This window comes from Podarcis liolepis (assembly GCF_965112155.1).
Source record: "Podarcis liolepis genome assembly, chromosome: 1".
NCBI classification, from domain to species: Eukaryota; Metazoa; Chordata; class Lepidosauria; order Squamata; family Lacertidae; genus Podarcis; species Podarcis liolepis.
The window spans coordinates 15,993,365-16,018,583 of NC_139554.1; the positions used below are offsets into that span (position 1 = coordinate 15,993,365).

The following is a 25,219-nucleotide window of genomic DNA, read 5'->3' on the forward strand; positions in this document are numbered from 1 at the left end:
ACAAAGCAAAATATAGAGTCAGTAAAGGGAAATCCAACAAGAAGGCAGGGAGGAGGAGAAAAGTGATACACTGCTTCTACTTTTTCCTCTGCTTCTAATTTCATGGGGGAAAGGGACGTTACACATTTCCCAGTGGCATTTCAACAGCGACCAAATGATGAAGGCAAAATATTCTCACCTGGAACCTGTTCCCAATCTGTGCCTACAGGCATCTCCTCTGTAATCCCCGTGCGAACATGGACGTTCCATTTGTTGTCGATCGCCCACAGGCTCTGATCGTTGGGACTTGAGAACACACTAACCAAGTTGACTCCAACTGGCTGCAAAAGATAATACAACGGTCAATGTCATCCTCTGCCGTTTGATACAAACCCTCTCTAATGGATCGGCACTGACTGAGAGGCGGGAAATTAAATTAAAGATGAACTGCTGGAAGGAGTGGAGAGAAAGTGCTGGATGTATATTGGCAGTCAAAAGAGCCTCGGAAAAGTAGCATTATTGTTATTTATTGCAGAAAGCAAACTCAAAGCAAATTACGATAGATAACATTCCATTTCGCCTCTGGGAAGGCAAAAAACACCCGTAAAATGCAGTCTCAATATCACTTTCTCCAAAAACCCAAAGTAACTAATGATATTTATGTAATGCTTCTGTTTTAAACTCTGAACCCGGTGCCAAATTTCCCTTAAGTGCAACAGGAAGCAAGTCTGTCATGGAAAGAGAAATATGGTAGGCGAGAGACTCCATGTCATACTGTTCTTACAAAAAGATTCTCTTCTCTCCGTCTCTCGCTCTCTGACACACACACATTTCATTTTTCATGACTGCATCCTCCAGAAGTTTCCCATCGTGTTTCAATTTAAATATCAAATAATGCAGAATACATCCAAATATGATACATGCGCACAAGCCCTTGCTATTTGCAGTGTCAATGCCTTTTGATTCTTTCGGCTCCCTATTATTTCCGCATTATAGAATACATAGGCATTGTGCTCTGGAGTAAAAAGCTGCCTATCTGAATTATCACCATTCTACACAACTCGATCTACACTCTGTATCTTAGCCTTTAGCGAAATTATGGCTACCGGGAGAATGGATGCTGAGTGTATTAGGAGCCAAAGAATCTCATCCCCTTTCCAGTCAGAATCTGATCATAGCGATTGGGATGAAAAGCTCTCTCCTCCAGCTCAAACTGGCAAGCGACCCAAAGATCCCTTCTCCTGTGCTGTGTGATCAGAACTACAAGATCAACTAAGTTTCTGGGTGTGTGATCTCTGCTTCTGCCCTGCTACTTTGCACTGCCACGACGGCGGCAGCGTGCGAGTCACCCTGAATTCTGCTCTTGCCCTAGGGACCCCTCCCAGGCTTTCAGTCAGAGGGCCCCACGCCCTAATAGGGAACCCTCCTGGGGCTACAAGCTGGCGCAGGTGGCGCTGGGGGAAATGAGAAGGGGGTGGGTGATGAAGGGAGATTATTACCTTTGTGCAAGAGGCTAAATTCCAGACACCCAAAAGCCTGAGGTTTCTACGCAGGCAAGCAAGAATCTATTTGCTGTCCAAGGACACATTACAACCAGGTAAAAACATTCAAGGTGGCAGCAGAGCAGAAGCCATGAGGGGCATGGCCTAGGGAGAGGCTGTGGCTTATGGAGAGTGCCAAGGGCCAGACTGAGAGCCTGCAGGGCCGCATTCAGCTTCTGGCTCTCCACCCTGGTTTTAGCTATCGATGAGGTTTAAATGTTTGGATGACTATGCATTGGGGATGAGGTGGAGGACAGGTGTCAGGACGTTCTTAGCCCTGTGTGGAGGGCTGTGTGGAGAGAGTCTCTTCCTTTAAATTCCTAGGAGTTTATCTCAGTGAAGACCTTACTTGGAAAATCAACACAACCCAGGTGGTTAAGAAAGCCCAACAGAGACTCCTTCTCCTCAGAGTATTGAGAAAGAACAATGTCAATCAACATTTAATGATCTCCTTCTACTGGTCCACAATAGAAAGTGTCCTTTCATACTGCATCACGGTGTGGTACGCTGGTTTGACATCAACTGATAGGAAGTGCCTACAGAGGGTGGTGAATACAGCTCAAGATATTATGGGCTGTCCCGTGAATCTGCTGGATGAAATAGTGGAAGAACGTTGCCTCAGGAGAGTGAGGAAAATTCTCAGGGATGATTCACACCCTGGCCGGCACTTTCTTGATCTCCTGCCCTCAGGCAGAAGATATAGAAGAAGCATGATTAGTCGCACCAACAGGGTAAAGAACAGCTTCTATCCATGGGCTGTTAGGCTGCTGAATGAAAAGATAACAACAGGGCAACTGACTTTTGGGTTTGGTGGGTGTGCGTCAGTAAACGAGGGGAATTAAGACTAAGAGAGCTGAGTGGGGGGTGCTCGTGTAATCTCACCGTATACAAGTTGTACAAGTGACAATAAAGTATTTCAATTATGATGTCAGTTTGCAACAGAAAAATACAAACTGAGATGACAAAATATATAATATAGAAAAACCCTCCGCCCCGCCACCCACATTATTCTGGGAGATCCAGGGCATCCATGGGGGGCAGGAGAAGGTAGGGGAGCCCTGTTGTCCAATCAGATGTCCTTGCACAGGTCAAATCCTGCCCGGAAATGTTCAGAAACAGTACTTTTATCACTCCAAACTCGGGATAATTATTTAGAAATCCTTTCCAGCCTTTAATAAGCCATTCGTGCATTCCCAACATGCATGTTGTGAAAAGAAGGCTTGAAAGATGAAAAGGGAAGTGAGCAAAAAAGAGAGAAAGAAAGAAGGAATGAAAAAGCAGTCAAATGTGGGGGGCACAAGCAAGATGAGCTAGCCCTTCATCCAAAGGCTCCTCGTCTCAAAGAGACCACCAAACAGGGGCTACACTGGGAATCACTCGAGGCAGGATGCGTGAGAAGGCCCATCGCTGACCTTTATCCTGCAATCTCATTTTACAAGCTTCATTCCCAAAAGTACAACTGGGCGCCTGGAGGAAAATTTAGTGCTGCAAGTTTGAACATGTGCTTAGGCAGACACGTGGGTGTCCTCTGAAAACCCTTAAACAGATCCACACTCTGCTCTGCTGCATGCACCTTCTCCTGTGCTCACCCCACTCTATTAAAATAATATTTTTTTAAAGCCCATATATTCCTTGACCTAACGGCAATAAAGTATTTTTACCCTGCTCTCCAGCTGAAAAGGTCTCCAGAAAGGGGTTACAATGATCAGTAACAAGATGACGGCTCAGTTGGTAGAGCATGAGACTCTGAATTTTTCAGGGTTGTGGGTTCGAGCCCCATGCTGGGCAAAAGATTCCTGCACTGCAGGGGGTTGGACTAGATAGCCCTCGGGGTTCCCTTCCAACTCTACAATTCTGCGATTCCATGCTCCTTGTGCAATACACAAGACATGGCACAAAAGGAGAAAGTGACAGGGAGGGAGGAGGGGAAAACAGCAACACCCAGGCACTCCTGCTTTCTGGCAAGGAAGAACGAAGCAAGCTCTCTGCAGCTGCTCCATTTCTGGCCAATTGATAGGGCTAGGCCTCAGTCCAGTATACCTGAAGGAGCGTCTCCACCCCCATCGTTCAGCCCGGACGCTGAGGTCCAGCGCCGAGGGCCTTCTGGTGGTTCCCTCTCTGCGAGAAGCAAAGCTACAGGGAACCAGGCAGAGGGCCTTCTCGGTAGTGGCGCCTGCCCTGTGGAACACCCTCCCATCAGATGTCAAAGAGATAAACAACTACCAGACTTTTAGAAGACATCTGAAGGCAGCCCTCTTTAGGGAAGCTTTTCATGTTTGATGCATTATGGTATTTTAATATTTTGTTGGTAGCTGCCCAGAGTGGCTGGGGAAGCCCAGCCAGATGGGCGGGGTATAAATAATAAATAATTATTACTATTATTATTATTCCCATTGCTATGATGTTCTTCCTGGGAGGAACCTCTTTGTGGCTTTTATGTTCAGTGGTAGAAAGCCGAGCATGCTTCCCTTCAGCTCTGCATTCCTGGGGATGATTTTGGCACCCATCTGCAAACCGCACTCACGTGTCCAGGCAACCAGAGAGACTCGTGCATGGTCTGAGGCACCCTGAACAGCTGCAAAGATGAGCATGTCTGAGATTGCCCAGCTTCTGAATGGAAGACTTCTGGGGAACCATGTGCACGCTGATCTTCATAGTGAGGCATGAAGAAGGGGCAGGGCACATGTCTATTGCAGGGACACTGGAGGCCAGTCTTTATAAAGGTAAAGGTAAAGGGACCCCTGACCATTAGGTCCAGTCGTGGCCGACTGTGGGGTTGCGGCGCTCATCTCGCTTTATTGGCCAAGGGAACTGGCATACAGCTTCTGGGTCATGTGGCCAGCATGACTAAGCCACTTCTGGCGAACCAGAGCAGCGCACGGAAACGCCGTTTACCTTCCCGCCAGAGCGGTACCTATTTATCTACTTGCACTTTGACGTGCTTTTGAACTGCTAGCTTGGCAGGAGCTGGGACCGAGCAACGGGAGCTCACCCCGTCGCGGGGATTCGAACCGCCAACCTTCTGATCAGCAAGTCCTAGGCTCTGTGGTTTAACCCACAGCGCCACCCGCGTCCCTGCCAGTCTTTATAGGAGGCCAGTATTGCCTCCTTTCCCCGGCAACAAGCAGTTCTTCAGTTTCTCAACAGATAGAGCAATTATCCCATCACCTGCTACTTGATCCTTTTAATGGATACTGAGCCTGGGACCTTATGCACACGCCGCTTGTCATGTCTATGCCACTAAATCTTCCATTTGTTAGGATCCTGCCTTGTAGCCACATTGGGTGGGTGTGTTGTGGGAGATCCACAACCAGGATGTCCCTTAACAATAAAGAATAGATCCAAGCAGCTGTAGCTGAGAGTCAGATCAGCACCGCAGTGCTGCAGGAAGGAAGACATTAGCCTTTTGTCCCCATGTCCAAGCTATTATTTGCCCAATGTTGCAAAATATGCAGGTAACCATAAGCAGGGCAGGATTTAGGTTTGATGAGGCCCTAAGCTACTGAAGGTAATGGAGCCCTTTATACGTCCAGCTGTCCTTTGTCAACAACAAATGGTTGCTGGTTTTTGTGTTGAATATATGCTATATGGTAATTTATCGACCTAATAGGTATCTAAAGCCATTTGCACATAACAAAATGTAAACAAAGTAATTTGTTTTTTATCCTATATTTTGGACTGGAAATGTACATTGTTGTTTTTTTCCTTTAATTTTTTTGGGGGGGCCCCAAAGCTACAGCTTGTTTAGCTTATACGTAAATCCGGCACTGCCCACAAGGCAAAGGGAATTGTGTGTGTGAACCTGTGAGAGATTTCATTTTGGTAATCAGTGCAAGGATTAGGGGAGCGGTTTGAGAGAGGAACCTTGAAACTTGCCTGGCAAACGCACCCTGCATATCTCCTTTGATCTTTTAAAAATAACCTTGGAGACCCCTTCACAGACCTCCCCCGCATCCCTCCATTACAGTTTTAGCTTTTAGATTCATTATAGCAGGACTAGCTAACAGGTGGCTCTCCAAGCATTGCTAAACAACAACTCCCATAAGCCAATGTCCAGGGATGAAAGGAGTTGTAGTGTAATAAAAAAATTAAGGTCTTATATATATAATAAATGTTCGTGAATGTGCCAGCCAGGCGCGTGCATAGATGTGTGGACCTCAAGTCTGGAGCAGCACAAGAAGACAGTCCTGAAACCATTTTGACTCCCAAACTGACCAAATGTTTTCTCTGCAAGGAGGGAGGGGGTGAGGGAACATTCCCATTGTCTCAGGAATTGGGTAATCACCATCTCAAAGGAATGGGCAGACTACCAGGAAAGGCAATCAGATAATTATCAGATAACCGGGCAGACAGGAAAAACAACAACATTCAAATTTCTGTTGTAGACCACCTTTTCTGTGATGTAGGTCTGATGTTTGTGGGGGGTGGTCTTGGGTTACACCCCTTCTGTGATGTATGTATGATGTATGGAGGGGTGGTCTTGAGCTCCAGGGCAGGGAATTTAAAAATAAGGGTGGGCACACCTGGGTTCTGGGTCCTCCTCCTTTCCTGCGTGTGCAGGGAGCACCCTGCTGCTACAGCTTTAATAAAGACCAGGCTTACTAGCTGCTTTGCTTCTCAATATTCTCTGGTTGGCATCTGTTATTTTCTCCTACCAACAGGGAACACACGTAAGGACTCTATACAGGCTCTTGGATACCCCATAAGGGAAGAAGGGCAGATTTTGTTTACAACAGTAGTACACCAACATTTTTGGGGTGTGTGTCTGCGTTATATTACCTATCAATATGTTAGGCTCTTACAGTTCAATATTCATGTTATTACAGTGGTGCCTCGCAAGACGAAAAGAATCCGTTCCACGAGTCTCTTCGTCTTGCGGTTTTTTCGTCTTGCGAAGCAAGCCCATTAGCGGCTTAGCGCTATCAGCGGCTTAGCGGATCAGCTGATAAGCAGTTTAGCGGATCAGCTGCTAAGCGGCTTAGCGGATCAGCTGTTAAGTGGCTTCGCATCAGCTGATAAGCGGCTTAGCGGCTTGGGAAAAAGGGGGGGAGGGGAAAAAACCCCCGCAGGAACTCGCAAGACATTGTCGTCTTGCGAAGCAAGCCCATAGGAAATTCATTTTGCGAAGCACCTCCAAAACGGAAAACCCTTTCGTCTAGCGGGTTTTCCGTCTTGCGAGGCATTCGTCTTGCGGGGCACCACTGTACTCAAATTTTTATTCTACTCCTTTCTAGCGAGGGTGCTTCCATCCCATCTCCTTTGTATCCTCACAGCAACCTTGCGAGGCGGGCTGGGCAAGAATGATAGCGACTGGATCAACGTTATGCCAGTAACCTTTGTGGCCTAGTGTGAATTTGAACAGGGGTCTTTCATCCACTAAACCACACTGGCTCTAAATAGAGGTCACTTTCTCACTCCTTTTGTAGGTATGGCTTTTTTTTGGTACAGGGTGAGGCGCTAAAATACCTGTCAAGTGTCTACTCTAGTAGGTACTGATGGGATGTTTCATCATCAGAGTCATGGCACAGAATCCCCCAATGCCTTAAGAAATTCCAAATGCAAGAGGCCCACATGAGTCACCTTGCTCACTCACACTCCAGTTTAGTTAAGCATCTCTCCTGGATCCCCTTTCAAGCTGCTGCTGTTTATTTACAGCACTGTTTACATTCCCTGTGTCATCTGAGATAAAGATCAAGAACACCTGAGAATTGGAAAGAGTGGATCATCCATCAGCTGTTCCCTTTTCTCTTACTTGAGCCACCGCCTCCCGCCTCCTGCCCCTGAGGCACAGTAGGAAACTAAAAAAGCTACGAAAAACATATTCCAACACCAAAATTAGGATAAACCGCCCACCCTGCACAAACAAGGCAACACTCGTTTTATTAAGGATTCTTGCCTCTCTCTCTTTAAAGCCGGAGTCAGTCTTAGCTTTAAGCAGGACGGAGCAAGAGAAGCTAATTGTGAATTAAGTTAAAATAAAAAAATTCCTTCCAGTAGCACCTTAAAGACCAACTAAGTTAGTTCTTGGTATGAGCTTTCGTGTGCAAGCACACTTCTTCAGATACACTACCTGAAGTGTATCTGAAGAAGTGTGCATGCACACGAAAGCTCATACCAAGAACTAACTTAGTTGGTCTTTAAGGTGCTACTGAAAGGATTTTTTTTATTTTGACTATGGCAGACCAACACGGCTACCTATCTGTAACTGTGAATTAAGTTGTTTATTATTTCATTTTTACCATCATGGGAAGTAATAGTTAGATTTGCTGCCTAGGCACCAAAACGCAGTGGGCTTTCTTTCTATGCAAATCGCCTAGGGACCTTCACGTCGAAGGCAATGCATAATAAAACAACAACAACAACAACAACAACAACAGATATCCACATGAGCCCTTGATAAAACAGGGATGAGTCATTGAAGAACACTTTCACAGATGCATGTCTCTGTCTTGCCATACTAAATAGTGCACATTTTCTGACTTAAGCACAGCACTGAGAGACAAGCGGGGGTGGAAATTATCGGATGCAAAGATAAATCAATCTAAGGATGTTCTTGGAAGGAAAGTCTCCAGGAGACCCTCTCCCACCATCCCACCTGGAGGGGCTCTGAGGGAGGGATCCAGGTAGCTGCAGGAATTGGAAACCCTCCTGCAAACTTCCCTCAGGTTAAACTCAGAACCCAAGGCCATAAAAGTGAAGAAACACATTCAAAAACGTGAAACAACCATATCATGGAAGCATCATTAGACACTTTTAGGCGCCAGGTGAAAACGTTCCTCTTCAACCAGGCCTTTGGCTGATTGACATTCAATGCCCTTTTAAATGTGTTCTGGGAGGGGAGAGAGTTATTGGTTTGATTCTGTTCTTTTTTTTTTAAATCATGCATTTTGTGCTTTTTGTATTGCAATTTTATGCTGTGATCATCAGGATCAGACATCCCATTAAAATGCACTGGGAACTAAACACAATCATATATTAAACATCATCAGAATCAGACACCCAGTGCATTTTTAATGGGGTGTCTGATGATTATGATGGTGATTACTACTACTACTACTACTACTACTACTCCTCTCCCCATCTATTATGCCTACAGATTACTAGAATTGCTAAAGGAATAAAACAAAAGGACTTCATTCTACCCAACAAGAGTGTGCTGTAAATACACACACACACACACACACACACACCCCACACCCCTAATATTTATAAGTTGAACAAAATCTGATTTACATGGTAAAAGTATAGAAATGCCATTGTGATGAATGAAAACAAAGAGACAATGGATTTACCGTATTTTTTTGCTCTATAAGACTCACTTTTTCCCTCCTAAAAAGTAAGGGGAAATGTGTGTGCGTCTTATGGAGTGAATGCAGGCTGCGCAGCTATCCCAGAAGCCAGAACAGCAAGAGGGATTGCTGCTTTCACTGCGCAGCGATCCCTCTTGCTGTTCTGGCTTCTGGGATTCAGAATATTTTTTTTCTTGTTTTCCTCCTCCAAAAACGAGGTGCGTCTTGTGGTCTGGTTCGTCTTATAGAGCAAAAAATACGGTACTTCTGGGATGCTCAAATGCCGGAGCAGAGAACAGACTTTTTCTCAAACCTGACAAGAGATTTAAAAGTGCACTTCTCACAGAGCAAAAGGGCATTCTGACAGCTTGTTTGTATACTGTTAGAAGTCCAGAGCAGAACAGGCTATGTTGTGATAAACAACTGTTCCCCATTTTAATAGCTCCCCGGCCTATCATTTTGCTGACCGCTGATCTCGGCTCAGCAAACAGAAAAACAGGATGGTAAACAGCCGATCTGCTTTCACATGAGAGGGGTCGGGAGTCATCCCACAAGCTGCGGAGAGAACACGATGAAAGGAGCATGTGCACATTTATCAGTTATAAGCCAGCATTTAAAGCCAAGGCTCAGATTCACAAGGAGAGGTAAGGTCTAGTTACTCAAATCGCCGGCGAAAATCCAAGAAAGGCGATGTTATTTTAGGCGACAGATTTATGATCCGTATCAACCCTGACAGAAGTCGTGTTGCCCTAGAATTTTGGAGTGTTACACAAGCGGTGCAGCTAAAGACGAAAATTCAGCCACTTGCAGGCAAATTTCATGACTCACGAGTTCTGAGACACAGCAAATTATTCTGTCTGGCTGAAGGATCAGGCTGTCCTGCCTCACTGATGGCAGAGGCTGTATTCTGAGAGCAGGGTTGTACCTGAAGCCACTGAAAGCCTTGGCAACACCCCTCTCTCACCCTCCCTGCCTGCTCTGTGCCATCCCTTCTTTTGCCCATTGCTGTGAACATGATGTAACGTAACCTCCTAGGTCAAGTCAGTGAGGTGCAGCCCAAATGACATTAACTGGGGTTCTGCAAAGCTTGCTGAATGACTTGCTAATAAGACACTCGCCTGCTAACATCTGTTGGCCGAAAGCTAGATTTGAGCTGGGCTTTGGGGCGTTAGGCGATATGAAGTTGCACTTTTTTACATTTTCTTGTACCCATTTGGCCTAATGAACTGGAATTCTCCCAGATGCTATTACGTAACCAAGAGATTACTTCTCTGGAAGGTTGGGGGCGGGGAATAGCCTGAATTCTTTGCTCTTTGAGATCAACTGCATTAGGCTTGCATTGCTGATGTTTGGCAAGAAAGAAAGAATTTCCAGTTTTTTTGGGGGGGGGATATCAAGACAGGAGGAGAAACCAGGTTGGAAAAGATTATTAGTACAGTGGTGCCTCGCAAGACGAAATTAATTCGTTCTGCGATTTTTTTCGTCTTGCGAATTTTTCATCTTGCGAAGCACGGTCAAGTCGCAACTGCACCTCTTCAAGCGGTTTTAAGAAAAAGGAAACAAACTTGCAAGACGTTTTCGTCTTGCGAAGGAAGCCCATAGGGAAATTCGTCTTGCGAAGCAACTCAAAAAACGAAAAACTCTTTCGTCTTGTGCGTTTTTCGTCTTCCGAGGCATTCATCTTGCGAGGTACCACTGTATCAAGTTCACCTCCAGCTACGAAAGTCCAGTTTTCCCCCATTAAAGGCTACCCCACCGTCCACTTCAAAAACAGATGCAGGAATTCAGCTAGGATCTATGCTGGAAAGACAGAATGGTGCTCTGACCATGCACACCAGGGTTCATTCTGGTATCTCAATCTTCTACTAAATATTACCAAGTCTATGACAGCCTTAAGTCCATAGCTGAACCCTCCCTCCTGCCCCACAGCCTTCCCAGACCTGAGAATCTTCACTTGCCGCCACTGAAGAATTGGGATCTTTTCATGTCAGAAGGCCTAAAGATTAGTGGCTGAATTAAAAACAAGATCAACATTGTGACATAATATATTAAAATGTAGCTTATTCAGTTGACAACCAAGTCCAGTATGTACAAAATACAAATCCTATTTTGTCAGTGCCGTAATACGTTCGTTTCTGATTTCTTCATCTCCTCTTTTGTATTTTTCTGTCTGACGTATTCCTTAGAAGAGTGACATGAAATAATCTTCTAAGTGTCTAATGAAGATGATAAAGTTGGTAGACAAAAGAAACTAGCACTGGTAGATGCTGGCACAGACAGACAAGAGAAGGATTCCTGGATATTCCCCTGTTTCGCCCGAAGGGGCTTCATCAGCCGTGCATAGTTCAGTACTGTATATAACAGCTACATGGAACTTATTTGTAACAGGTTCTCAGGCGAGGTAAAATACAAGAGAAGATGAAGAAATTAGAAATGAATGTATTACGGCACTGACAAAATAGGATTTGTATTTTGTACATACAGTGGTACCTCGGGTTAAGTACTTAATTCATTCCCAAGGTCTGTTCTTAAACCTGAAACTGTTCTTAACTTGAAGCACCACTTTAGCTAATGGGGCCTCCCGCTACCGCGGCGGCACGATTTCTGTTCTCATCCTGAAGCAAAGTTCTTAACCTGAGGTAATATTTCTGGGTTAGCAGAGTCTGTTACCTGAAGCGTATGTAACCTGAAGCGTATGTAACCCGAGGTACCACTGTACTGGACTTGGTTGTCAACTGAATAACCTACATTTTAATATATTATGTCACGATGTTGATTTTGACACTTTGAGAAGCTTTATCTAATTCTTAAGAAGTAGTTTCTAGCAAATAACTTTGCAGTTGTTACCATACAGCCTATTACGTTTACGTGCTTTTACAGTTGGATATAGGCATTCTGATGGTTTTGAATTAAAAACAAGGCAACTTGTTTTTCTACCTGGATTGGTGGCTCAATCATGATCCATGCAGGCAGCATCAAACTGGGGTTCAGGGGCTGTGTCCCAACCCGGAAGTAGATTCCGCCACCGCTGTCACAGGCCCAGATGTGCTGCTTGCCACATGCCAAACTTTTAAGTTTCACAGCACCTAATTGAAAAAAGAGAGGAAGAGGGGCACCCAGTCATTCAACCAGCCATCTTCAGTTCTGATTTATGACGCTAGTTAGGGTCGAGCTACAAAGCTACTCTGCGTTTCCCCCTAAATCAGCTTCAGGAGGAAGGGAGTCAGCCCACGAAGACAGCGGTGCAAGGGGAGAGGGGAGGGCTGGAAACCCCTTCCCCCAATGCTGCCATTGCAATAAAAAAAATCAGTGTCTCTCATGGACACTTAAGACTACAAAGAAAAACGATGGGCGGTGAACTCTCTTTCCCTGGAGGTTTTTCTTAAGCAGAGGTTGCATGGCCACCTGTCATGCATGATCTAGTTGAGATTCCTGTACTGCAGGGGGTTGGACTAGATGACCCTTGGGGTCTCTTCCAATTCTACAGATTACCTCTCACTGGATGTATGTGAGAATATGGACCCTCTCAGCAGAAAATCCAGGCCTGAACTGCATGGACATCTTGTGTGCCATCTAGGGAACGGACAAAACGAGTTGGACTTGTGTTTGCAAGACCCTCATGCAGATGTTAGACCCATGCATTGACTTTTGCAGAGTCTGAGTGCAAGACGGGCAAGAAGGATCCACTGGCTCCCTTGCTCCCACCCCATGTGTAGCCACTACTTGGGAGAATTCACCTGAACTGAATCATTTACACAAGAGATACTATGTCTACCATAAGGAGGGCATAGAACATTTCACTTTGTTAGCAATGCGAAACTAGTATGAGAGCTGGCTGGTGGCAGGTGCAATGTAAGATGCTGATTCTGCTTGTTTAGCGAGTCCTTTTCTGCATCATCATCATCATCATCATCATACTTTATTATTGGTACCCTGCCCATCTGCCTGGGTTTCCCCAGCCACTCTGAGCAGCTTCCAACAAAGATTAAAAATACATTAGAATGCCACACATTAAAAACTTCCCTAAAGAGGGCTGCCTTCAGATGTCTTCTAAATGTCAGGTAGTTGTTAATCTCTTTGACATCTGATGGGAGGGCGCCACTACCGAGAAGGCCCTCTGCCTGGTTCCCTGTAGCTTTGCTTCTCGCAGTGAGGGAGCTGCTAGAAGGCCCTCGGCGCTGGACCTCAGTGTCCAGGCAGAACGATGGGGATGGATGCGATCCTTCAGATATACTGGACCAAGGCCGTTTAGGGCTTTAAAGGTGAGCACCAACACTGAAGCTGGTTTGCGGGATAGCTCACTGGGTACAGCATAAGACTCTTATTTCCAGGATCGAGCCCCACAATGGCCCAAAAGATGTTCCTGCATTGCAGAAGATTGAACCAGATGACTCTTGTGGTCTCTTCTATGAAGTGCCTTAGGATAACAGGACACAATGTAGTCCACAAAACACTGACATTTAAAACGATTTTCAAAGAGGAACAGGTGGGGGCGGGACCCTTCATGCAATGCGATTGGTCTAAACTAAAGATGCAACTTTTCACATGACCTCAAGTGAACTCTCCCAGGGAGCCGGTCGTGCTTACAGACCAGGTCTATAAATACATGTTAACATTCCAAATGTTACTAGCAAACAGTGGCTGCCGAACTATGGAACAAGTATTTCAGAGTTCGCCTGCTTTCATTTCTAGTATGCAACGCAAGTAAGGAGCTCTTCTCCAAAAAAACGATTGTGCCATCAACAGGTTATTTTTATTTTCAGCCGTACGGCAGCATCATAACTTTGCTGCTTCCCCGAGGACTGAAATAGAAAAGTGTAAAGCTGTGAAGCAACTCTCTCAGGTCATTAGGCAGTCATCCATCAGCGAGAGCACTTGTTCCTAGAAACTTCAGCTATGCTATTTACACTGAAAAAGGCACTTCAAGGAAAAAAGGGGAAATCACCTACAGTTTATAAACCAAGGCCAACCTTATCATGTCTAGTGCTTCTGTATTTTGTAGCAGAAACACCTGGATGGGGGAGAAAGAGAAGTCTAAAAAACTGAGTTGCGTTAAGGACTAGATGGTGAAAGAAAATGGGAAGTTTAAATAATTATCTAGGGGATAAGGGTACATCGATAAAGACCTGGTTATGTTTAGAATGATACCGCATAGGGAAATGTTCCCTGATACCAAGATGAGGGATTCTATGGAATGCAGACAGAGAGAATTGTTAAGAATAATGATCTGTTGTGACCTTGACAGAAGCGTACAATAGACAAGCCTTCTTGTGTTTTGGCTCATTTCCCCCCTCCCCTTTTTTCTTTCTTCTCCTTCTTATTTCCTTTTTCTTTTTTCTTTCCCATAATGGCTTATGTTCTATGCCACGTACTTTGATATTTTTTGTAGTTTTTTAGCCTTTTCCATTATTATTATTATTATTATTAAGGATTTTTTTTGTAATTTTGGTTGTTTATATTTATCTGTTTAAAGCAAAATAAAATTTACTAAAAATAAAATATAAAAAAGATCTACGAGCAAGGAACATGCCATTTTGCCACATAAGCGACAGGCAAATTTCCACCTCCCTTGTAACTCTTTAAGGCACTTTAAAAGAATGCGATGGTAGTCTAACGTTCTTGAGTATCACAGAATTGGAAGCGGCATCCTGTTCTATGGGAGCAGCAATGGCGTGGAGGGGGTTTTTTGCATCTCTTGTCAACGGCTTCGTTCTCACATCACAGCAAGACAAAGCATGGCTTCTTACTTCAGCCACACAAATGTGTGGGATGCCAGAGAAGAGCTCACAGTCACTTTGCTCTTCTCTCTCTCTCTCTCTCTCTCTCTCTCTCTCTTTTAAAAAATCCCATGTTAGGCTAAGCCAACTGAGGCTCCTGGCGAAGGTCTCTCCTTTCTGACCATGAGCTGTAGGCAAGGACAAACTTTGACTACAACTTGATGTTCGGCCAACATGCTGAGCCAAACCCGTGGCTTCTCTCTCTTGAGTGCAAAAATGGAATCTGTGCTCTTCTCCTCAAAATGGCCGTGGCAGAATGCAGGTACATCCCTAATGCAACTGCAGCTTTAAAAAAAAGGCCTTCGCACCACAGGTGTGTGTGGCAGAAAAGAAAGAAAATATAAACTGAATTAAGTAATAGGTCTGTAGGGAGAGAAAGAAAGGATTCACGGAGGGGAAAACCTATCAGGGGGAAAAAAATATGTATCTGCATTGTTGATCTTGTGGTATTCAAAAGAACTCAGCTCACTTCCTTCATGTACAGAACAAAGATAAAATCTCTCCAGTTGAGGGAAATGGCACTAGCTGTGTCCTGAGTTTGCAGTCTAGAAACTTCTGCACAAATGGGAGAAGCCCACATGTACGTCAAAGAAAGAGACCACAGAGAAAATGGGGGGGGGGGGGAGAGAGAGCAGCGGCTCAGAAATGTCCCAAGGTTCCCTAGAGGTTGAAAGGGATACCAATATGCTAAGTGATAAAATGACGATTTAAAGTGGCTTTATTCGAACATCAAGGTGTTGAGCACCTGACTTCTCCTAGCTTATTCTCATATAGTTTCTTCTTGAATTCTATCTTTATTTTAGCACCGTTACATAAGACCTGCCCAGCTCAAAATAGCCGTGGGGTGGGCAAGAGAGTCATCAGCATAATTCTGCTGCTCCTCTGGGTCTGACATTCAGCAGCGCTATTTAAAATAAAGTCTTGTTACTCTTCCCGGCACAGACATACTGGATCACGGTGGCTTTGGGCCTCAGCGGTTCAGCTGTTGGTTTTGATCTAGCTAAGCATCAGGGCTCTCTGAACAAGGGGTCACATATCACCTGCTCTGCATCGCTGGGCACTTATTTACATATGCAGCACAACCTGATATCCAAATGCGCACTTCTCTTATGTAACGTTTTCGGCTTGTTTTCCTATTCCACCTTGGGTTTTTCCTCCTTTCTCCAAAGCTGATGCTAATTGCTCATCCAGAGAAACAAATCTTTCTGCTTGCTAGCACACTGTCAAAGTGAATCCCGCTTCATTTTTGGAACTCTGGGATATGACAGGGCAGCTCTGATCACGTCAAATGCTATGCCTCAGAAATCTGCGCAAGAGACGTCTCAAAACCTATTGGTATGCTATTTTAAGCCTCTTATTTGCTAATGCCATTTCATCAGGTGTTACTTGCCTTGAGTTTGATTTCCAGAAGTAGAAGACTTCTTGCTTTTTTTTGAAAAAAGATGAGCTCCTCCAGTTTTCCCTTTAACACACCGCAACCCACAAGCATGCAAGATACTGGTGGGCAGGACACCTTCATATGGGAAGAAACCCTTTCCAGTTTTATCACAGCTGGAGCAGTGGGGCAGAGCCACAGGGAAGTGGCAGACATCCTGATCCTCTGTGGGCCAGGATAGCATTAATTCTTGATCTACCTTCATCCTGTAGGGCAGGGAATGGGAACCTCTGGCCTTCCATATACTGTTGCGACTACCAACTATCATCCGCTCCAGCCGGCATGGCCAAAGGTCAGGGATGATGTGAGGATCACAGGTTCCCCATCACTCCTGTGGGATGTCCACACAAGAATGCTCCCAAAGAGCACATCACACCTTGCTCTGATGGCACCTTTATTCTGCTTTTTTGAAAATCTGGATCATCTTTTCTTTCCATCAGCAAAAACCAGCCAAGTCAAAATGGCCCTGCAGTTCTCTGTCCTACCCTTTCTCTGAGATTAAGATGGCAAAGAATTCTATGAAGCCAAATCCATGTTTAATGCTTTATCCATAGGTGTCACGGGTCAGAGCAAGTTTGTGTTCAAATACTCACCAGGTATGCAGAGGAAATGCTCCCCGTCAGTCTGTGTTTAAGTTGGGAAATTTGCAGGTGACAAACGAGCTCACAAGGAGTCTTACCTAACTGGGCAAGGTCCAGTCTGGTCCAGTGCATCCCCGTTGGGCAATTTGGCGAGAGTGTCCTTATGAAGACTCGTCCCAGGTGGTCCAGGCACCATATGGCATCCTGGCAGGCTGAATAGTATTCTATTTCGTCATCAGGGGGTAGCTGAACAGTCGAAGGATGAAACTGCGGGTTTTGGTCGCTGACGCAAAAGAGATCCTTGCTGCTTTGGCACAACCACAGAAAGCTTCCTGTGGGAGGGACAACACTTTCATGGTTAAATCTGCTTTTCCAGAAGCCTTCGCCGTTCAGTGTCTAAGTATCAGTATTCAAACCTAGATTGAATATAGTAAATAATTACTATTACAGTCGTACCTCTGGTTGCGAACGGGATCCGTTCCGGACACCCGTTTGCAACATGAGCAGAACGCAATCCACGTCTGCGTGTGCTGCGATTTGCTGCTTCTGCGCATGAACGCGACGTCATTTTGAGCGTCTGTGCATGCGTGAGCGGCGAAACCCGGAAGTAACCCATTCCGTTACTTCTGGGTCGCCGCGGGACACAACCTGGAAAAACATAACCTCAACCGAACATAACAAGAGGTATGACTGTATTATTACTATTTCTACTGTGCGCTCAATAAACTTTGCATACATAAACCGCTTTAATGTTTTTTCAACAGTCAAACAGTATATAAATTTTACAGTATCTTGGCAAAACAGCCCTGTACGGGAGGGCAGCATTATCCCCATAATGCAGATGGGAAGGCTGAGGCTGATAGATAGCTGCTTAGTAATGTAAGAGTCTTGCTGGATCATTCCAAAGGCCCATCCAAGTTCAGGAAGCCAAGAAGCAGAGATAAAGAAATACCCTTTTGCTGCTGTACTGCTGCTCCCCAGTAACTGGTATTCAAAGACATGCCGCTTTTGATCCTGGAGGTAATGTAGAGCTACTACAGCTAGTACCACTGGCAGCCTTATCCTCCATGAATTTGTCCAACCTCCTTTCAAAGCCATCCAAGTTCGTGGCTATCACCGCATCTTGGGGTAGGGAGCCCCACAGTTTAAGTATGTGCTTGCTTCATTTCATGCTATACTTTTTACACAAGACCATTTACTGGAGGCGAGTTTTTTTTTATGTCTGGCAAATCAACACACACAATGAGTTTTCCAGAGTTGCTCAGGGAGCTAAAGCAGCTGAAGGAGCGTCTCCACCCCCATCGTTCAACCCGAACACTGAGGTCCAGCTCCGAGGGCCTTCTGGAGTCTCCCTCCCTGCGAGAAGTGAGGTTACAGGGAACCAGGCAGAGGGCCGTCTTGGTAGTGGCACCTGCCCTGTGGAACGCCCTCCCGCCAGATGTCAAGGAAATAAACAACTATCTGACTTTTAGAAGACATCTGAAAGCAGTCCTGTTTAGGGAAGTTTTTAATGTTTGATCTTTTATCTTGTTTTTTATATTCTGTTGGGAGACACTCAGAGTGGCTGGGGAAACCCAGCCAGATGGGCGTGGTATGTATGTGGACTTTGAAGTGTCAGGCATAGCCCTACTGGCTTTAGCCCAAACGTAGCAGAGTTTTCCTGCACAGCGAAGAAGCTAGTTGAGGTGGTAATGACTAGTCAGCTAGACTCAGAATAACTATTTACAGGATTTATTAAAAGGAAAATAAAACCAGCATAGTTTCTGCATATAGAACAAAGCAAAATAAATCCTTTCTTTCTCTCTCTCTCTCTCTTAACCATACACAGCACTTTACTCCTAACACACCTCACACCAAACTGTGCTAGCAATCCCTAGATAACAGAGCAGAGTGCTGCTCGTTAACCAATCAGAGTGAGTAGTTTCTAGGTCAAGCAGACCTGGGCTTTCTGCCAAGAGTAAATTGACACCAGCCTGAGTTAATTGTGCGAAGCCAGAATCTGCAAGTTTCCCACGAGAACCAATTAACAGAAACTGAACACCCCCTCACAGATTCTGCTGGACAATTAACACCAAATACACCTATGTAGGAGATAATTTTTCCAGCAAACCTAAACCCTTGCACATCCGCTTGTTTTTTATCTTTGCCAATGGTTTAGTTAACACATCTGCTACATTTTCTTCACTTGATACATAAGTACAGGTGATTACATTGTCTTGTACACAGCAACGTACATTTTGGTATTTTACAGAGATATGTTTGGAACGCGATTTGAAACCCTCTGTTTTACTTAAGGTTATACAAGCTTGATTATCAATGTAAACTTGTACCGGTTCTCCACAATTTACATTTAAATCTGCTAACAAATGCTTGAAATAAATCACCTCGTTGCACAATTCACTCAATGCGGCGTACTCTGATTCCGTTGATGACACACTTACAACGTCTTGCTTGCGCGACCGCCAGCTGATTAAAGCTCCACCGACCATTATGACTAGTCCTGTGACAGATTTTCTATCTGGCAAATTTCCCCAGTCACTATCACAGTAGCAACTCAACATTTCATCCTCGGAAGAATTTAATTGTAACATATAGCCAATTGTCTGTTTGAGATACCTCAGAACTTGTTTTACCCCTTTCCAGGCATTTAGTGTGGGTTTTGAGACCAATCTACTTAATATGCCCACAGCGTAGCTAATATCAGGTCTGGACCACTGTGCTAGATACAATAAACTTCCAATTACAGAGTGATATACATCAGGATGTTCAAATTCAGGACTCTCATCTATATGAAGTGTTTTTATGAAACCTGGATCCATAGGCACCACTGCCCCTTTGCAATCCTGCATCCTGTATGTAGTCAGTAGTTGTTTAACTTTGTTCTGCTGACTAATTAGGCAGCTGCCATCTTGGGCCCAGCACACTTCCAACCCTAGATATGTCCTAACCGGGCCTAAGTCTTTCACTTTGAACTTACTGGACAATTGCTTGGCAAACCTTTTAGTTTGTTTATCTGTTTTGCAAGCATACAAAACATCATCTACATAAATCAGACAAAACTCTTGATCACTGCCTGTACCACGTACATAAACACAATTGTCAGCTGTACTCTGCTTGAAACCAAATGACACTAAGGCCTCATGGAAACATTTGTTCCAAGATCTTGCAGCCTGTTTGAGACCATATAGAGCTTTGTTTAATTTTAACACTCTATTGGAACCTGTCTCATAACCAGGCGGTTCGGCTAGATACAGGTCTTCTGATATTGATGCATGTAAATATGCAGTCTGGATATCAAAATGGTTTAACAGGAGTTTTCTCTTTGCTCCAAGTGTTAGAATCAGCCTTACACTGTCCCCCTTAGCAGTAGGGGAAAAAGTTTCGTCATAATCTTTTCCAGGCCTCTGAGAATATCCTTGAGCCACTAAACGAGCTTTGTATTTGTACTCTCCTGTCACCAGAGGTTTAAGTTTGTACACCCACCTGCAGCCTACAATCTTTGCCCCCTCAGGCGCTGCTACTGGTGTAAAAACCTTGTGCTCATTCAGAGAGGACATCTCTTCCTCCATTGCCTGTTTCCAGCGCTCTGCCTCCTCTTTTGGTAACTTTAACACCTCCTGAAAACTCTTGGGTTCTGCAATTACACTAAACACATTTGCAGTATCTGGAGAAAAACGCACCGGAGGCACTCCTTTGTTTTGTCTTTTAGATCTTCTGGGAGAAAATTTTTCTTCTGACCCACTTTCCTCCTCAGAACTACGACCTCTCTTTTGTTGCTTAGCAACTGGTCTTTGGCTAACTCCACTTTCTTGAGAGCTCTTATCTGAACTTTCCTCCCCCTCAGACTCTGATTCTCTGTGTCTACCTTCAGAGTCATGAAGCTCCTGGGAAGGTTCAAACCAAACCTCAGTATTGGCATGTAGTCTCTCCCAGCCACTATGTTCACAAAAACTGGCATTCCTGGAGATCACAATGCCATTTGTCCCTTCAGCAAAGCGGAAACCTTTTCCCAGCTCCTGGTAACCCACAAACACTAACTGTTTGGTCTTAGGATCTCCCTTCTTTCTCATTTGTTTCGGAATTAATACCCAGGCTTTTGATCCAAACACATGCAAATGGTCAATTTTGGGTTTTTTCTGAAACAATTTAAAGTACGGGGTTGTACCTATTGTTTGATGAAAGAGCCTATTTTGGAGATAACACGCGGTGAGCATGCTCTTCCCCCAATAAGACATGGGCAAATCAGCATCATCAAGCATGGCAAACATCATATCTTGTAAAGATCTGTTTTTTCGTTCTGCAACGCCATTCTCCTCTGGGGAAAAAATGTTCGTTTTTCTATGCCCAATGCCACGCTTTTGTAACCAATCTTTAAAGGCATTTGACATAAATTCGCCACCTCTGTCCGTCTGAATCCTTTTGAGTTTAATGGACAGAAATCTTTCCACAGATGTCCCCCAGCCTTTAAACTTAGTGAACACGTCACCCTTATTTTTCATGGGAAAAACCCAAGAGTAACGCGTGGCGTCATCCACAATTGTTAGTGAAAAGCGCGCTCCACCCCTGCTTACAGCAAATGGACCAATTACGTCCATGTGAACCAGCTGTAGCGGTGACTCACTAACTCTGTCACTTCTGGGGTAAGAGACTCTGTGGGTTTTAACCTTTTTACAAACATTACAATCAAGGTACTTGTTACAACTCTTTAAATTACCCCCATCAGCCAATTCAGACATTTTTAGCACACTTTTCCAGCAAGCATGCCCCATTTTCCTATGCAATAAGTGCACACAGTTGTCATGTATAGCTTTGTTATTCACTGCAGGCTGAGATTTACTGACTACTGCTGCAACTTGAGATCCTGCTTTAAGCCAAAACAAGCCTCCCTCTGACTTAGCAGTGCCTAAAATCTCACCAGCCTTCTTAATGATGCAACTGTCTCCTTCAAAATGCACTTTAAACCCAGCTTTTAGCAAACAATCTACAGACATCAGATTGCTCCTTAATGAAGGCACACAAAGTACATTTTGCAGGCATTCACGAAGACAAGGAACAAAAACTGCACCCCCCGAAATCACTTCGGAAGTACTTCCATCTGCTAGAGCCACCTGGCTGCGCTGTGCTGAGTTCTTGGAAACAAATAATTCATCTGAATTTACGATGTGGCGAGATGCTCCCGAATCGACCACCCAGACCGCTTGTTTCTCATCAGCACTCTTGACCTCGCCGGTCACCAGCTGAGCCGACTGTTTTCGTTTGAAGAATTTCCTTTTACGCTGCTGCTGCTGCTGATCTCGTCTCTGCTCCTGCACCGGCCACTGAGACTTGACCAACTCCGGACATTGTCGTTTTAGATGCGCTGAAGACCCACATCGGAAACAACGCCTAACAGCAAACGCTGACTCCTCACCAGTACGCTGCTTTTGCTCCACCTCTGGCACGGCATGAGAACTCCTTCCAAACCGCCCGCCTGTAGAAGCCTCTGCAGCCAACGACCTTTCTTGCCTCTTCTGCCATTCTTCAATCAAACGCCCAGTAACGTAACTGACTGATAAATCACGCTCCTGTATGCCTTCTAGAGACAAAACTAAATTATCCCAGCTTTCCGGGAGAGAACTCAAAATAATAGCCACCTTCTCCTGCTGGTCTAACGCACAGTCTCTTTCCTGTAGCGCAACAAACTTTAACTGTAAACTGTGTAGGTGTTCCTGCATTGTAACCCCAGGCTGTAACATTGCCTTGTACAATGCCTTGCGAATGAACAGCTTGGAAACCGCTGTCTCACGCACATGGAGTTCTTTAAGTGCTTGCCACACACCTCTAGCTGTCTTGATTCCCCTCACATACGGCAACTGGGAATCTTCCAGCCCCAAGACAATTGTGGCCCTTGCTCTTTGGTCTTTATCGAGGTCTTCATCATCAGGCTTCGCAGGAAACTTACTCACCACTTGCCAGAGACGATCCCTCTGCAGCACTGCCTGCATGCGTTCCGACCACAGCAAGTAATTGGAGTCATTCAGACGCTCAAAAGCCATCTGAACTGGTTGTGAGGCCATCTTGAGAGCGATGTCCCTGGAACCCGGAACCAGCTACTCACGACCACCGAGAGAGAAAACAGGAACCACAGCACCCAGCACTCACACGCTGCAGCTGTTGTCCTTGTGTCCACTGCGTCACCAGCTCACAACAGTCAGGAACCAGCCACTGTCCATCTGCTGCACCAACAGGAACAACAACTTCTGGAACTACTGGAACCAACACCGTTGATGCTGACACCACCGCAACTCAGGCTGGCAGCACAATGCCCATAACCTCATGGAACTTTGAAGTGTCAGGCATAGCCCTACTGGCTTTAGCCCAAACGTAGCAGAGTTTTCCTGCACAGCGAAGAAGCTAGTTGAGGTGGTAATGACTAGTCAGCTAGACTCAGAATAACTATTTACAGGATTTATTAAAAGGAAAATAAAACCAGCATAGTTTCTGCATATAGAACAAAGCAAAATAAATCCTTTCTTTCTCTCTCTCTCTCTCTTAACCATACACAGCACTTTACTCCTAACACACCTCACACCAAACTGTGCTAGCAATCCCTAGATAACAGAGCAGAGTGCTGCTCGTTAACCAATCAGAGTGAGTAGTTTCTAGGTCAAGCAGACCTGGGCTTTCTGCCAAGAGTAAATTGACACCAGCCTGAGTTAATTGTGCGAAGCCAGAATCTGCAAGTTTCCCACGAGAACCAATTAACAGAAACTGAACATGTATGTATGTATGTATGTATGTATGTATAAATAAATAAATATAATAAGGGATATGGGTGGCGCTGTGGTCTAAACCACAGAGCCTAGGGCTTGCCATTCAGAAGGTTGGCGGTTTGAATCCCCGCGACAGGGTGAGCTCCCGTTGTTCGGTCCCTGCTCCTGCCTACCTAGCAGTTCGAAAGCACATCAAAATGCAAGTAGATAAATAGGTACCATTCCAGTGTGAAGGTAAACAGCGTTTCCGTGCGCTGCTCTGGTTTGCCAGAAGCGGCTTAGTCATGCTGGCCACATGACCCAGAAGCTGTCTGCGGACAAACGCTGGCTCCCTCGGCCTATAGAGTGAGATGAGCGCGCAACCACAGAGTTGTCCGCGACTAGACCTAACGGTCAGGGGTACCTTTACCTAATAATAATAATAATAATAATGCTTTGCATGCAGGAGATTCCTGGCATCTCCAGGCCAAGCACAGATCCCCTGCCTGGAACTCAGTGGAGAGGGTCACTGCCATGCTGTGTGACAATACTGGGCTTGATTGTCTGATTCAGGAGAAGACAATTTCCTATGCTGCTTAATCAGCCAGGAACTCTTGGGCATATCATCACTGCCCTCAAATAATCCTAACCCCTGGCTGAAATGAGTTAGGCTGGGGAAGAAGTGCCTCTCCACTGATGGTTTAATAATGGCAGTACCCCTCTGGCCCCCACCCTATACATTGCGGCAGAAGCCCCTGCAACACCTGCAGAAAACTCTTTGGGTCCAGATCTACCGCTGCCTGTATTTCAGCCAGCAATAGCCAGTGCTAATTTCTGAAGCAATGCATTCTGGGCAGCCTTGGATCCAAAAACCCCTTTGTTCCTGCGAAGAGAACCCGCAATTAGGCTCACTACCTCTGCCAGCTTGGAGCTGCTGTGAATAATCTCACCAGTGCTCCGCTGGTTTCAATAATGGGAGTGATGGAATTAAACACATGCTAATCATCAGGGCTGAAGGAAAAACACCCACGCCACATGCAACACAGCTCCTGCTCTGGCTGGTGCAAGCCAGCGAGGTTTGGGAAGGTGGTGGAACATCCCTCCTGCCCTTCTCTGCTCAGGATTACTCCATCACACGGCCGAAAGAACTGTTAACAGTGCAGACAAGGCACCAGCTTAACCACAAAAGGAACACGGCAATGTGAAAATCAAAGATCCAGACATTGTTTGGCTTAAGTGAGCGCAATTAAAACCGTGTGTCTGAAGAAATTTAAAGACTACTTGCAGAAATACTGTAAAATTAATGAATGTTAAAGGGATGTTGGATTGAAAATAAGCGGTATTGGTAAAAAGATTAACAAGAATATGTAAATACGGATTGACAATGGTTGAAAATATATAGTTATAATAGGTTAAGATATTGAGTAAAGATAAATGATAGAGGGTAAGGATTTGCTGAATTAACCATGTGAACTGGAATACAAAAAAGGGGGGTGTGAGGAGGTCAGGAAACAAGTAAATGAAATATAAGATATGAAAATATTGATTTCTTTTTAACCTTTTTTTTACTTTTTATGTATTCTGTCTTTGTACTTTTGCATCTCTTTTTCTTTTATTATTGTTATTCTTTTTTATTTTGTAACCTTTTGTTGTCTGTAAAATTTCAATAAATATCATTTTTAAAAAAATAAAACCGTCTGTCTGTCTGTGTGTGTGAACCGAAAGTAGACCACACGCTTTTAATGCTTCATTTTTGTTAATTGTTTGTGAACCTTAAATCTTAACTGCCCACGTTAATGATTATTTATGGGACTAGGTAAGGTGACCTGTGCTCTTTTTCCTACTTGTGAAGAGCAAAGGCTAAGCCATGGGGTTAGAATCTATTG

At 44.8% G+C, this 25,219-nt stretch overlaps 1 protein-coding gene across 1 annotated transcript in view; it reads right to left on the reverse strand.

The window, feature by feature from the left end:
- Positions 1–25,219, reverse strand: part of TECPR2 (tectonin beta-propeller repeat containing 2) — a gene marked incomplete at its 5' end in the record, with an annotated part of 55,299 nt that overhangs the window by 4,552 nt on the left and 25,528 nt on the right. Inside the window, 3 exon segments of the mRNA XM_083516994.1 lie at positions 179–320; positions 11,747–11,895; positions 16,701–16,934. Coding sequence (XP_083373120.1) covers positions 179–320; positions 11,747–11,895; positions 16,701–16,934 — 525 coding nt within the window.